The 15,751-nt window shown below is 41.6% G+C and overlaps 1 protein-coding gene across 12 annotated transcripts in view; it reads left to right on the forward strand.

Moving 5' to 3' along the window:
- The window catches only part of PPFIBP1 (PPFIA binding protein 1), a 106,540-nt gene that overhangs the window by 78,247 nt on the left and 12,542 nt on the right, over positions 1-15,751 (forward strand). For 5 of the 12 annotated variants that reach the window (XM_039353420.1, XM_039353421.1, XM_039353424.1 and 2 more), the window contains 6 exons: positions 3,096-3,150; positions 3,681-3,710; positions 4,469-4,625; positions 6,183-6,215; positions 10,492-10,633; positions 13,248-13,376. In XM_039353420.1, coding sequence (XP_039209354.1) covers positions 3,096-3,150; positions 3,681-3,710; positions 4,469-4,625; positions 6,183-6,215; positions 10,492-10,633; positions 13,248-13,376 — 546 coding nt within the window. The remainder of the gene's footprint in view (positions 1-3,095; positions 3,151-3,680; positions 3,711-4,468; positions 4,626-6,182; positions 6,216-10,491; positions 10,634-13,247; positions 13,377-15,751) is intronic. The other 7 variants (XM_039353423.1, XM_039353428.1, XM_039353432.1 and 4 more) reach the window with 3 other exon arrangements.

The following is a 15,751-nucleotide window of genomic DNA, read 5'->3' on the forward strand; positions in this document are numbered from 1 at the left end:
AAGAAAAGTGACTTAGGACCCTTTTTCACACTTACGACTATTGTAGCATCCCCATAATCACGTGATCAAAATTCAGACAGTTGGTAACTGACTCATATTTACGACGGTTGCAGCATCCCGGGGTCATGTGATCCCTTTTGGCAAACATCTGACAAGCAAAGTCAATGGGGGAAGTCAGATTTCAACAACTGTGTGACTAACTTCAAAAACTGCAGTGATTCATTTAACCGTGGCCAGAAAAATCCTAAAAGGGGACGCTCAACAAATGACTCCCTTAGCAACAGAAATTTTGGACCTAATTGTGGTTTTCAGTCAAGGACCACCTGTATTTCAGTGGTGTTTGGAGAAGGAGCTTGGGAAGGAGACACAGAAATTGAAGTCCTATGGACTTGTTTTGGAGAGAGTTTATCAAATTATCTTTAAGTGTATCGTAGAGAGAGGAAGGCATGTGTTGAAACGAAGATGCTCCTATCCTGGAATCTAGTTTTGAAACCAGACCAGGACACTCTGATCTTATCAGAAGTCTTCCAAACTTTTAAAAGGATCTTTTAAAAGGTACACCCACATTATACCTATCCTCCGCGAGCTGCACTGGTTGCCTATTGGTCTCCGGGTCCAATTCAAGGTGTTGGTTATTACCTTTATAGCCCTATATGGCTCAGGGCCAGGCTATTTGCGAGACCGCCTACTACCTCATAGTTCCCTTCGTCCGGTTAGATCCCACAGGCTGGGCCTCCTTCAGGTCCCGTCGGCCAAGCAGTGCCATTTGGCGGGGCCGCTGGGGAGGGCTTTCTCTGTGATGGCGCCCACGTCTTGGAACCAGCTCCCCCCGGAGATTAGGACCGCTCCCACCAGCTGCTTAAGATCTGGTTTTTCCAGCAGGCCTGGGGTTTATAAAATCTGACCCCTGGATGAATATTACTGTATTGTTTGTCTTGTTAAGTTATATTGTGTTTTTATTGTTAGCTGCCCGGAGTCCTGCGGGAGTGGGGTGGTTTATAAATTTTAATAAATAAAATAAATAAAATAAATCTTCTGATATGTCTCCTTTCAATTTTGGACCTCTTGAGATAAAGTTGATTTTATTTTTGGTGTCTTTGAGACAAACTTGATTCCTGGACTCCAGACTAGCCCTTGCAAGAGGGATTAACCAAAATCACTCAGCTGGTTTTGTGCCTAATTGCAAGACTAGAAATTCAGAGTCTTATAACCACTGCACCAAGCCAGTTCTCCAATTTAGGAAAAAAAGATAAAACGTTTTACCTTAGCAAAGCGTTTCATTTTTAAAGTCTCTTTTGCAAAGATACAATTCTAGGAGAATAATTTCTCTTTGTTATTACCGAAGCATGACTTTTCAAGCAACTGTTCCTTTGCCTGTGTGGCAAATCAGTTTTGGAATCTGAATCTAAAAACTAAAACTAAATGAAATAAAGGCAGCATGCTTATTATCTGCATGATTGGAACCCTGTAGGGGTTTATTCGTTGCATATTGTTATTTAAATCACGAAGAAAAGGCATGCGGTTTGATCTTTTGTATGTCTGGTTTTGGAAACGTAGTTTCAAAAATTGCAGGAGAATGAATTTTCGGAGCTAATGTGCACTTGCAAAGTTTTCTGTTCTGACAGCTTGAGGATAATGGATTCAATTATATGATTCTTCATACTGTTGAACACATTTATTGCCTTTTTAAATTTTTAGCCCCATAACATCAATTAATTTTAGAGGGAAATTGAATCTGCAGGAACTATTAAATTGGAATTTATCAGGCGATTCCTTGCCCTATTTGATCACCCTCACTGGGCTTCTTATTTGAGCTAAAATAATATAATCGAAAAGCGCCAAGTGAAATGTTTCTGTTGTTCTGTATAGTAGCAACTCATTGCCAGTTGTACAGGACTGTGAATCCTGAGCAATGTTTCGCGTAAGCACAGGCATTATCTTAGAAAAATGTTTTGACAAACCCATGTCTCTTTGGGGTCCTTAGAGCTCTCTTGAGTTTGGTGGTTTTGTGGCAGTTAATCAAGCACTGACGATGTTCACAAATGAAGGCAAATATATGTGTCCCCAGATAATGTTGCAGGATTCAATCTGCTAGAGCAGTGGTTCTCAACCTTTTTAATGCCGCGACCCCCAACCGGTCGTAAGTCGAGGACTACTCAACTGGTGCAGCACCGTTTGCAGAATGGGACTTTTGGCAGGCTCAGCAGGGCAGAGACAGCCTGGACAATTCCTATTGGCTTTTGAAAGCCAATAGAATTAGACTCTATTCAAGAGAGTCTATTCTATTGGCTTTCAAAAGCCAATAAAATAAAAGGGAGTAGCAAAGCTAAGGAAAAGAAAAGGGGGAAAAAATGGCGGACTGCGTTGTTTGGCGACCCCCGTGAAATGGTCATTCGACCCCAAATGGGGTCCCGACCCACAGGTTGAGAACCGCTGTGCTAGAGAGAAGTTCCCTTAGGATGGGCTCCAGCATAATAGTCTCTTCCATCCATACCATGTCTCATTTGTGGATGTGCACATAACTCACATTAGGGACAAAGTTTTATTTATTTATTTGTAGTTGTGTGGAAAACATTTGGAATTTAAGACATTCCATCCCACGTGTTTGGAATTCAAACATGGTTTAAAACAATGGATCTAAACTTACCAAAAGCATTCTAAAGGTGTCCTGGTTATTCCGGAAGTATTTGCAAACTTGGAACAACAGCCCAACCAATTTGAAGACTGATTAATCTCTAGTTTCTTGACTATGCCCCATGCATATCAGACCTTTCCTTTAATTATTCTAACCAGTTTTTTTTTCCTCTACTGGGAAAAAAATCATGTCACTGTTAAGGGCTAGGTTTTCAAGGAGTAAGATGTGGAAAAACCATTGGGTTTTTTTGAGATTCCTCGTTCTCTCCTTCAAGGACATATCAATTGGAGAACTTCCTCAATTTGATAACTAAGTCTTACGTTGTTCGCTTTTCTTGCACTCCTTATTTAAAAAATGATGATGTAATTTGTTTTAATGTTTACCTTGCTCATTGAATTAATGCACGAGACCCAAGATTCAATTTTTGCTTGCTTACTTTTCTTATAATTTGTTCCAAAAGCTCAGCTCTACAAAAATCTAGCAGTCTTGGAAACTTGAAGAAAGAAGCCTCAGAGGTGTGTAATCCTACCTTTTTTAAACACACATATACACACAACACACACAGACACACATGCACATGCACATATTCTTATTAATGATTGATCTGTTGATATTAACATATACTGTTCTTTTCAGTCCTTAATCTGTATATCTGGGTTTTGGATTGCCTGTGAATATTAATTACTTAAAAATCATTTATGTTCATTTATGCGATAGCAAATCAGAGAGAGAGAGAGATTAAAGCTTCCCAATCATACACACATCATGGAAATACATCTGTATGTCATTCTAGCTAGGTTTTTTTTTTTTTTAAAAAAATAGTGTTTACCATTTTTATAGAAAAAGCTTTTCATTGTCTTTTTTAAAAATCAACGTCTAAAGGCTCTAAACATGATAAAACAGATTATTTTATAAGATAATCCGGGTGTTTTATTCAGTTGTGTGTCATAGATGACTTGAACATGTTTTAATTAACATTAATGATTCATCAGTGATTCAGTGAAATTTATGTAATATATTTAATATGCCCAATTCTTCCCCACAGGATAAAGAGTCCAGAGACAAGCAAGAAGAGGTAATGGGATAGGCAGAGCTGGCTGTTTTTCTACCTATCATATTCCTTTATTGTTGAACAATGTTCTCATTTGTGGTTTCTCACCAATTTACAGAGTTTGCAAATGTTCATGCATTACAAAATTCGGAGAAATGTAAAAAACTAAATGAGAATTGTATTTGGGATGAAAATGCAATTGCAACGGTCTTAATCAGGGCTCTTCAAACTTGGCCCTTTTATGACTTGTGGACTTCAACTCCCAGAATTCCTCAGCCAGCGTGCCTGGCTGAGGAATTCTGGCAGTTGAAGTCCACAAGTCATGAAAGGGCCAAGTTTGAAGAGCCCTGGTCTTAATAACAACAACATCATCATCATCATCAATAACAACAACAGCAGTAGCAGCAACAACAGTTGAGAGTAAATTAAACATCTCTCTATCCCAATGAAGGAAATTAAATCAGATCTTTCCATGTTTTCCTAGCTGCCATTAAGCTAGAATTTCCCGCTTTAGAGATAACAGAGAATATGTCATGGCTGCATCTGTCCTATCCAAACTTCATGAGGTGACAGCCTTTAGAATCCTTTTAGACAATATATGCCTTTAAAGTTCTTGAGAACTTCAACATAAGATGCCTCTTGTGTAATCATAGCATTCACCTACATTTTGAGCATGCTGTCTTCATTTGACATTTGATCGTTCCGACTTCAATGCACTTGGGTCCCGCGACATCCCTGAATGTTACTGCAAACTTGACCTGTTCTGTTTTTCAACCAATCAGAATAAATCGCCAGTGGAGAATAGCAAATATGTGACACTCCCTTGCAAGTCTCCGGCTGAAGAAGACGCTTTTGGGTCTCGCAAAGCCAGGTCTTCCTTCGGCCGAGGCTTCTTCAAGATCAAAAGTAACAAAAGAACGGCAAGCGCTCCTAACTTGGGTAGGTCCAGTAGCATTCAACTTTTAAATGCCTGTACCTAATAGGCGGAAGGAGATGAAATACTCCACTCGGATTACGGTATTTTCCATTTGCAAAATGCAGAAAGAGGCATTGGGTAGCTAAAGCAAATCACACCAAATATTTCATTTGGTATCCACAAAATTCTGACTACTGTGGATCCTTGGGTTTCTGGGAAATTATGGCCAAATAACAGGTAACGCACATTGTGTTTGGTGATTAATTTTAGTAATTAATTGGTTTTAGGTACTTAAGGTGAACTTTGCTGTGTGAGGATAGGTCTTCACGCCTGTGTGTTTAGGCCAGTGTTGGCGAACCTATGGCATGGGTGCCAGAGGCGGCACTCAGAGCCCTCTCTGTGGGCACGCACGCCGTTGCCCCAGTCCTAGGCCTTCAGCTGGGTTTTATAAAACCTTTTCGCTTTAGGCCTCCGCCGCCGTGTGCAAAAAAAAAAAAAGGTTCAATCAGTCAATTTCAACTTCTCGCGGGAAAAAAAAAAGATCTTGCAAAGTTGGAATTGATTGATTGAACTTTTTAGTCCCACCCAGTCTGCTGTTACCACCACAGCCACGCCCACCCAATGGGCCACACCCACCCAATGGGCCACACCCACCCGGCACCGAATGGTGCATAAGTGGGTTTTGGGTTGCAGTTTGGGCACTGCATCACTGGTTTAGGCCAATAGCTGTGGGTCACGACATCTTTCTACTATAGAAAAAAGTACACATACATACATACATACATACATAAATATACTTGGACTCCCAAGTGTGTGTGTGTGTGTGTGTGTATGTATGTATGTATGTATGTGTGTATGTATATATATATATATATATATATATATATATAGATACATACACATATATATATATATGCTAGAATCATTGACACAAGTAACAGAGATAGGTAGGAAGAACCAGGCAAATTGGAAGTGATGAGAAAGCCTTAGAATCCCTACGAGGGGGTAGCAGAAAAGCCAACCTCAGCTCTAGAATCATACATGACTGGACAGCCTAGAATCACGTAGTCATAAGCAGAGTCTAGCCAACCTCTCTGCAACTACATGACTGAACTTCAAGTGCTCAGCAACACAACCACATTTACGTAGTTGCAGCCTCCCGTGATCTTGTGACTTTTGTTTACGATGGGTTTCGCCAAAAGCTGGCTCTTATTTCATGTTTTTTTACCTCAAAACCACACCCAGAGCAAAGCATGGTTTTGCTTAATGACCGCTGTGTTCACTTAACAACCATGTATGTCGAGAACTACCTTATTTAAGAGACCCTACTCACTATAAAGCCACATAAATGTCTTTAAGTAGTAACAGCAGTTGTCTTGCTTGGTGTGAGTAAGTGAATGTTTGAGCGTTCTGATATAATCCACTAGTTCTCTGTGTCGAGCATGCATTGGGTCTTTTTTTTTTCTTTTTTGGTATTGTTACCCCCTGTCTTGAAGGTGTTAAATTTTTATATGTCTTATCTTGTTGCCCTTGATATATTCTTGTGCATCTGGTTATATGCATTCTTCGGATGCTTGAAGATCGCAGCCGAAGCGCCAGTGCTCCCATCTTAGGTATAGTAGAACACGCATGCCTTACCTGTGTCACGTTTCGAGAGCCGCTAACGCTGAGCCATCAGTCATGCATGGCCCTTGACCCCGTCTTCTCCTGGCCTAGAACCTCCATCCATCCCCTTGTCGTTTAACTCTCCCACTCATTTTACTAATAGCTTATGTCTACGGAGATTCTGTACAGACTGGTGCAGAATATTTTGAAGTCAGAAGATCCTGACGTCTGGAATGCTCAAGTCCCTGGAAAGACTCTGGATTTGAAAGAGTCATCAGAATGGTGTCTGTGGAGATGCTCAATCATCCAGGTCTTTTCTTTTTCAAAAGGCAAGTGGACTCTCTTGATTTTTTTTTCTTTGAAAACATTTCATTTCTCATCCCAAGAAGTTTCTTCAGCTTTGGATGAAAGAAGTGAAATGTTTTCAAAGAAAAACACCAAGAAAGTCCAGTTGCCTTTTTAGGGGAAAAAAAAAAAAACATCCCGGGCTCCAAGATCACGGTAGATGGGGACTGCAGCCAAGAAATTAAAAGACGCTTGCTCCTGGGGAAGAAAGCTATGGCAAATCTAGACAGCATACTAAAAAGCAGAGACATCACCCTGCCAACAAAAGTGCGTATAGTCAAGGCCATGGTTTTCCCAGTGGCAATGTATGGCTGTGAAAGTTGGACCATAAGAAAGGCTGAGCGCCAAAGAATTGAGGCCTTTGAACTATGGTGCTGGAGAAGACTCCTGCGAGTCCCTTGGACTGCAAGGCGTTCAAACCGGTCAGTCCTAGAGGAGATCAACCCCGACTGCTCTTTAGAAGGCCAGATCCTGAAGTTGAAACTCAAGTACTTTGGCCACCTAATGAGAAGGAAGGACTCACTGGAGAAGAGCCTAATGCTGGGAAAGATGGAGGGCAATAGAAGAAGGGGACGACAGAGAATGAGGTGGCTGGATGGAGTCACTGAAGCAGTAGGCATGAGCTTAAATGGACTCCAGAAGATGATAGAGGACAGGATTGTCCATGGGGTCATGATGGGTCAGACATGATTTTGCAACTAACAACAACAACAATAGCTCGTGTTATTGTTAATCTTGGTTACCTTAGACCAGTGTTGGCGAACCTATGGCACGGGTGCCAGAGGTGGCACTCAGAGCCCTCTCTGTGGGCACGCGCACCGTCGCCCCAGTCCTAGGCCTTCAGCTGGGTTTTATAAAACTTTTTTTGCTTTAGGCCTCCGCCGCCATGTACAAAAAAAAAAGGTTCAATCAATCAGTCAATTTCAACTTCTCGCGGGAAAAAAAAAGATCTTGCAAAGTTGGAGTTGATTGAACTTTTTAGTCCCACCCAGTCTGCTGTTACCACCACAGCCACACTCACCCAGTGGACCACACCCACCCAATGGGCCACAGCCACCCGGCACCCGATGATGCATAAGTGGGTGTTGGGTTGCAGTTTGGGCACTCGGTCTCTAAAAGGTTCGCCATCACAGACAAATTGGAAATAAATTAATGGAGTTGCAGGCATCAGCGCTAGTAAATCTCCTTTGAATCAAAGTTGATTCCTCATGATTGAAGAATGAAGCTATATGATATTGCTAGCTTTTTATTGGATATTTTGAGAGCTTTCCAGTCTAACTATAGTCCCAATGTTCTTTATGGTCTTGCTTCTAGTTCCTAATTATGACTTTGCTTAGTTTCAAAACATGGAGAAGCCAACTTGACGTTATCACTCCTACCAACATTAACATACTAGTGAAGCCAACTCACAAATTCTGATCTTGATGTGGACTTTTCTGATGACCCAAAGGTGCTTTTTCCAAAAGCCAATGGACTTTATTGGAACTGAAGAAGCTTCTTGGATGAGAAGCAAAATGTCTTCCAAAAAAAACCTCAAGAAAGTCCCTTTTTTACAAAAGTTCCCTTTTGTAAAAAAAACACCGCTGGGATAACCATCTCCATAGACACCGTTCTGATGATTCTTTCAAATTCAGAGTCTTTCCAGGAATGTTAGAAGAGCATTTCAGATCTTATTCTGACTTCAAAATATTCTACACAAATCTGTAAAGGCAAAGAGTTGGGTTTTTTCAGATGTAATATTCATGCAGCAGGGACAAAATGTATTTCTGGAAAAGGTCCTTCTTGGCATAATCAGTTGCTTCATAAGTCCATCTTCTATTATGTCCCTACAAATTATTTCCATTTAAGACAGTTTTAAGTGGGGGGAATAAAAAAAGAATTGCAATAACCTTTCAAATAATTAGTCCCAGCAATGGGTTTGCTGTATGTATGTATGTATGTAAATATGTATGTATATATTTGTTTTCTGAGGTTTTCGCAGGTGTTTGTATGTAGGTCTTTGGTTATTCGGATTTTCTCCTGCGTAAAATTGGAAGTGTCTTGGCGACGTTTCGACGAAGTCCCATTCGTCATCTTCAGGCTGGTGTTTTCGGCTTTGTGCTTCATTGCTCCTAGAAGCACGAAGCCGGAAACACCAGCCTGAAGATGACGAATGGGACTTCGTCGAAACGTCGCCAAGACACTTCCAATTTTACGCGGGAGAAAACCCGAATAACCAAAGACATACATACATACATACATACATACATACATAATCCAAAGTAGAACACAACAAGATTGGTAACATTTTTATGTTGAATCTTTATACTTTTCTATTGCTGATACAGGCAATCCTTGAGTTACATTTAGTGACCATTTGAAGTTACAACGGCACTGAAAAAGGAGACTTACGCCCATGTTTCACACTTACGACCGTTGCAGCATCCCCCTGGTCATGTGATCAAAAATCAGACACTTGGCAACCGACTCATATTTATGATGGTCGCAGTGTCCCAGGGTCACATGATCCCTCTTTTGCGACCTACTGACAAGTAACATCAATGGGGAAGGCCGATGTACTTAACAGTTGTGTTTACAGTCACAACTGCAGTGATTCACTTAACAACTGGGGCAAGAAAGGATGTAAAATTGGGCAAAACTCAATAACTGTCTCACAGAAATGTAGGGCTTAATTGTGGTCGTAAGTCAAGGACTACCTGTAAAGCATTCAGCCTAGGTTACATCAAAGGAGGCTTTTACTCCTACTCCAAGTAGATTAAACTGAATGAAGACTCTGAGCTAGTTCAGGGATCATCGTTTGAATTCCATCTTATCCACCATGCCCTACAAAGAATGACTATTTGCTTGCTTCCTTTCCAAGCTAACCATTGTTGCTTTGGGCTGTTCGTGAAATGCCTGAATGTGTTTCCTGATTTGATGCTTGCATGGTAGTTGTGAAGAATTCACTTGGCATGTCTTGTATGAAGTGTCCTTTCTGTATGGTGGGTCAGGCCAATGCCTTACGAAGTCATGACAAACATTTGTCTGAGCTTTTTTCTTTACTTAGCAATGGTACATGTTGGAGGTTCGCAAAGTATTTCCGACATTTTGTAGGTCTCTGAGACAGATCCTTTAGAATGGCAGAGAAAGGAAAGGAAAGATAGAAAAGGGAAAGGAAAGGAGGAAGGAAAAAAGATGGAAAGGAACGATAAAGAAAGAAAAGAAAGAAAAAGAAAGAAAATAAAGAAAGATAGGAAGGGAAGGAGGGAGGGAGGAAAGGAGGGAGGAAGGAGAGAAAGAAGGAAAGGAGAGGGAGGGAGGGAAAGAGGGAGAAAGGAAGGAAGGAGGGAAAGGAAGGGCAAATAATGTAACTGATCATTCTGCTTCAACCAGTTATCCAAAATTGCCCATTGTAACCAACATTGTGTAGCTGGAAAAAAATGTACTTCTTACAGTCTTCGTTTGTTTATACCACAGTGATTATTCAAAATAAGCAGAGGATAAATGGTTGCAAAAAAAGGACAGTCTTTTTTTGACACAATGTAGGGTTAAGCAATTGACTTGAAGACCGAGACCGTTCAGGGCCTATGTACATTAACTTTATTCTTGATATCTCTGGACGTTCATCAAAGAGACGATCACCATCAACACTATGAATAACAGGTTCTACGCCGTCCTGCCCCAAGTTTGCTACTACACGCTCTATTTACTACATACCTGGATAATAAAAGAGAAATGGGAAAAAAAGTGGGACGTAATACAGATAATCTTTTCTAAGGCTTTGAAAATCGAATGGTTAATTACTTCCTTAAAAGGAAGACACGGTAAATGTCTTCCTTTATTACGGTTCACTTGCTATGACAGAACTGGCCTTTGATAAAGGTTATCTTCTCTCCAGTTCAGGAAAGACACTTGAGGCCCAATGTGACAGACTAATGGAGACTTGCTTTTATTTAATAGCAGAGACTGAGAAAGAATCTCCCGATCACCTAGATCTAGCTGGCTTCCCTTGTCAACCAAAAGGGGCAGAAGGTGGACCTCTGACGCCACCTTCTCCTGACTCCAAGAAGAAAGCGAGAGGAATCAAGAAGCTGTTCGGCAGGTAACTAGAATGTAATTCTACAAAACATGAGCCTGGATGGAGTTAACCAGCCATTCCTTTCATGTACTGCTAGGGCAGGGGTAGGCCACCTTGGCTCTTTTATGACTCGTGGACTTCAACTCCCAGAATTCCTGAGCCAGTATGGCTCAGCTTAGAAACCTCCCTTTCCCCTCAGCGTGGCTGGCTCAGGAATTCTGGAAGTTGAAGTCCACGAATCATAAAAGAGCCAAGGTTGCCTACCTCTGGCCTAGGCTTAGGCCGCTTTCTGACTCATGAACTTCAACTCCCAGAATTCCTGAGCCAGCACGGCTCAGCTTGGAAACCTCTCCCTTTCCCCTCAGCCTGGCTGGCTCAGGGATTCTGGGAGTTGAAGTCCACGAATCATAAAAGAGCCAAGGTTGCCTACCTCTGGCCTAGGCCTACGCTGCTTTATGACTCGTGGACTGCTAGGGCAGGGGTAGGCAACCTTGGTTCTTTTATGACTCGTGGACTTCAACTCCCAGAATTCCTGAGCCAGCATGGCTCAGCTTGGAAACCTCTCCCTTTCCCCTCAGCATGGCTGGCTCAGGAATTCTGGGAGTTGAAGTCCACAAGTCATAAAAGAGCCAAGGTTGCCTACCTCTGTGCTAGGGGCTTTGGGGTCAAGAGATGGCGAGTGGGTCCCCAGATCACAAATTAGTCCTCGACTCAAGACCACAACTGAGCTGCCAAATTCCACTGCTAAGTTAAGTGAGTTTTGCCTCATTTTGCGACCTTCCTTGCCACAGTTGTTAAGTGAATCACTGCAGTGGGCAAGTTAGTAACAGGGTTGTTAAGCGAATCTGGCTTTCCCCCACTGACTTTGCTTGTTGGGAGGTCGCAAAACGGGGTTACGAGGCCTCGGTACATTGCAACCGTCATAAATAGGAATCCGTTGCCCAAGTGTCGGTTTTGAATTTTGATCACGTGACCATGGAGAGTTTGCAACTGGCATTAAGTGTGAAAAACGGTCCTAAGTCAGTTTTTTCAGCTGTCTCAAAAACAGTCTTCCCTATAATGATGTATGGGTGTGAAAGCTGGATACTAAGAATGGCTGACCGAAGTAGAATTGATACCTTTGAACTGGGATGCTGGTGTAAATTACTGTGTGTATACCATGTGGAGCCAGACTAACTAACAACAGAGGTGTTAAATTAAATAAAACCAGAAACATCACTAGAGGCTAAAATCACAAGACTACGTCTGATTTACTTCGGCCATATCATGCGTGCAAATTCATTAGAGAAGTCCATGATGCTAGGAATGGTTAGTGCAAGGGTAGGCAACCTGGGCTCTTTTATGACTCGTGGACTTCAACTCCCAGAATTCCTGAGCCAGCCACGCTGAGGGGAAAGGAGAGGTTTCCAAGCTGAGCCATGCTGGCTCAGGAATTCTGGGAGTTGAAGTCCACAAGTCATAAAAAAGCCAAGATTGCCTACCCCTGGGTTAGTGGAACAAGAAAAAGGGACACGGAAAGAACACATTGACTTGATAACATCAAATCTGAGGCAAAGTTGAACATATGACAATTGAAGAAAGCTCCGCTTGACAGGGTAGCATGGAGAGCATTTGCCTGTAAAGTCACAAAGAGTTAGACATGACTAAATGGTTAAAAACAACAATGATGGTCTTTCATTGAAATAGCAACCCAGTCTGAATTTTCTGTGCTTTATGAGGTTAGATGTCTATGAAGGTTCTGACTCATCCAGGTCATGGTTGTCCCAAAGGTGCTTTTTTCAAGAGTCAACTGGACTTTCTTGCTGAATCTTGTCCTGATGGGTTTGTTCTTCTATGTTGAACAGCCCTCTCTCAATATAGGGGGAGGGATACGACATTATCTATCTCCAGTCTACACCACAGTCCATCATTTATCTCCAGTCTACCACACAGTCCATCCTCTATCTCCAGTCTACCACACAGTCCATCATCTATCTCCAGTCTACAACACAGCCCGTCATCTATCTCCAATCCACAGCGCAGGCCATCATCTATTTCCATTCTACAACACAGCCCATCATCTGTCTTCAGTCTACAACACAGCCCATCATCTATCTCCAGTCTACAGCACAGGCCATCCTCTGTCTCCAGTCTACAACATAGTTCATCCTCTATCTCCAGTCTACAACACAGCCCATCATCTATCTCCAGTCTACAACACAGCCCATCATCTATCTCCAGTCCACAACACAGCCCATCATCTATCTCCAGTCTACAACACAGCCCATCCTCTATCTCCAGTGTACAACACAGTTCTCTCAGCAGTTCCAAGAAGGCTCCACACTCATTTGCACGACTCAGGTGACCCTGAGGACCACAGACAAACCTCCAAGTGGCCTCAGTGACTCTCTAAAAGAATGCAAATGACCAGCTGTCTGCAAAGAGTATAAATCCTTCCACTCCCCACCATCCCATCAGAGCTGAAGAAGCTTCTTGGATGCGAAGCGAAACGTCTTCAAAGAGAAAACAAGAAAATCCAGTTGCCTCATGAAAAAAAGCACCTTTATGAGGTTATAGGTTACAGGCTAGGTATTGCTATCTGTGATGTCTCCCCAATCTCCTAATTCCTCTCGTTCTTCAAATTTGGATTTTTCCTCAGGCTAAGGAGAAGCCAATCTACCACGTTTAATCCTGATGATATGACGGAAACCGAGTTCAAAAGAGGAGGAACGAGAGCGACGGCCGGTCCCAGGCTAGGCTGGTCAAGAGATCTTGGACAATCCAATAAGTAAGAGGGAAGCCTTGAAACGACATACAAATTGTTTCTTTTCTCCTTTTTTCCTTATTGTTATTCTTGAGGGCAGCTGGGTGGAAATAAAATGAAGTGATTTTATGGATACTGATAAAAAGTTGGGATATTTAGAGTTGGGCCATTATTAGGATAAAGAGTAGGATAAGAGGGGTCCTTGGGCGAGCTCAGAGTGGAAGGGAAGGGTCCTGGGTGCCCTCTGAGCTTGGCTGTTTTCTTGCAGATGTTTCATTATCAAACTAGGTAACATCATCAGTGCTGATATAACTCCATTCCCTTCTAGCACTGATGATGTTACCTAGTTGGGTAATGAAACATCTGCAAGAAAACCGCCAAGCTCAGAAAGCACCAAGGACCCTACAGTTCTCCTCCTCCTCCTCCTCCTCCTCACCACCACCACCACCACACACCTCTCCCTTCTAGCACTGATAATGTTACCTAATTGGGTCATGAAACATCTGCAAGAAAACTACCACACTCTGAGAGTACCACGGACCCCACAGTTGTCCTCCTCCTCCTCCTCCTCCTCCTCCTCCTCCCACCCCTCTCCCTTCTAGCACTGATGACGTTACCTAGTTGGGTAATGAAACATCTGCAAGAAAACCACCAAGCTCAGAGAGCACCAAGGACCTCTCATTTCAACTCTGAGCCGCAAATATCCCCCTCTAAAGGAAATGATAATTCTAATGATTAAACAAGTGAAAAATATAGCTAAAATAGCTTAGTGAGGAGTTGTTTGTATGTAAACAATGCTTCAAACCCTGTTATATTTTTTTTCCCTCCAATGTGCCACTCTGCACTTCTGGGGATGGTTGAAAGATTATGAGCTATGTTCTATTCCAGAAAAGTTCATTCTAGCCAGTCACTCCTGGGGGATTTACTGTGCTTAACTGTTGATTTATCTCCAAGCATTTTTCAAGAGCTTTTATAGGTGGGCAGTCTAGATCAGTGGTTCTCAACCTTTTTAATGCCGCGACCCCCAACCGGTCGTAAGCCGAGGTCTACTCAACCGGTCGTAAGTCGAGGACTACTCAACTGGTGCAGCACCGTTTGCAGAATGGGACTTTTGGCGGGCTCAGCAGGGCAGAGACAGCCTGGACAATTCCTATTGGCTTTTGAAAGCCAATCGAATTAGACTCTATTCAAGAGAGTCTGTTCTATTGGCTTTCCAAAGCCAATAGAGTAAAAGGGAGTAGCACAGCTAAGGAAAAGGGGGGAAAAATGGCGGACTGTGTTGTTTGGCGACCCCTGTGAAATGGTCGTTCGACCCCAAATGGGGTCCCGACCCACAGGTTGAGAACCACTGGACTAGATAAATGAATACAATTAGAACCGAAAATAAAAAAAAAAGCCAGTGGGAATTCTGGGAGTTGAAGTCCATGGCTCTTAAACTTGCTAAGGTTGAGAAGCCCTGGTCTAACCCCAATTAGAAAAATGGTCTTCACATACAATCAATAGATATCTCACGGGATTTCCTAGGTGGTGGGACTGGTGGAAGGGACCTTGGACCACATCTGGAAGATCCACCATTAGCAGGTCTCAAAGGACATAAGGATCCAATCTTTTTTTTTTTTATTAAAAAGTTTTATAAAAATTACAATATAAACCAAAATCAACCCACCCAAACCCCCCCTCTCCCTCCCCCACTTCCCAGAGCTGAGTATAGGGTTACAAATACGATAATCATACTAACTAACATTAACCAACTATATAAATAACCAAGTCCATAATGCGCTTTAACTCCCCTTTAACATAAATATAAACAAATTGAAAATAAACATAATAATAATAAAACATAAACAAGTTGATATCCTAATTATTGAACAATACAATCTCCAAATTGTTAAATAATACTAATAACATAATTGTAACCAAATTGAAAATAAACATAATAATAATAAAAACATAAACAAGTTAATATAATAAAAAAAGTTCCACTATAATAAACTATTAATAATAATAATACTCTAAAATTCACTCATAAGCTAAATATAACCTTTTAATCCCATATCTATTCTGAATACAATCTATCCATCTTCTCCAAACCAAAATGTATCTTTCCTGTAAGTGATCCATCAAATAAACAGAAATCTTAGCCATTTCTGCTAAATTTAACACTTTAAGCATCCATGCTTCTATAGTAAGCAAACAATCCTTCTTCCAATATTGCCCTACTAATAACCTTGCAGCTATTATCAAATTCAACATCAAGTTTTCTTTGGCCTCACAATCTATAATAACACCCAATAAAAATAATTGTGGAATTGACCCAATAATTAAAATTTTACATCACATTCTTAAATCTAACTCTGGCCTTTCTTCTATACCAAGCTGGCTTTCGTAATATCACATTA

The sequence above is a fragment of the Crotalus tigris genome, unplaced genomic scaffold (assembly GCF_016545835.1).
Source record: "Crotalus tigris isolate CLP2741 ecotype Arizona unplaced genomic scaffold, ASM1654583v1 scf7180000018523.1292444, whole genome shotgun sequence".
NCBI lineage: Eukaryota > Metazoa > Chordata > Lepidosauria > Squamata > Viperidae > Crotalus > Crotalus tigris.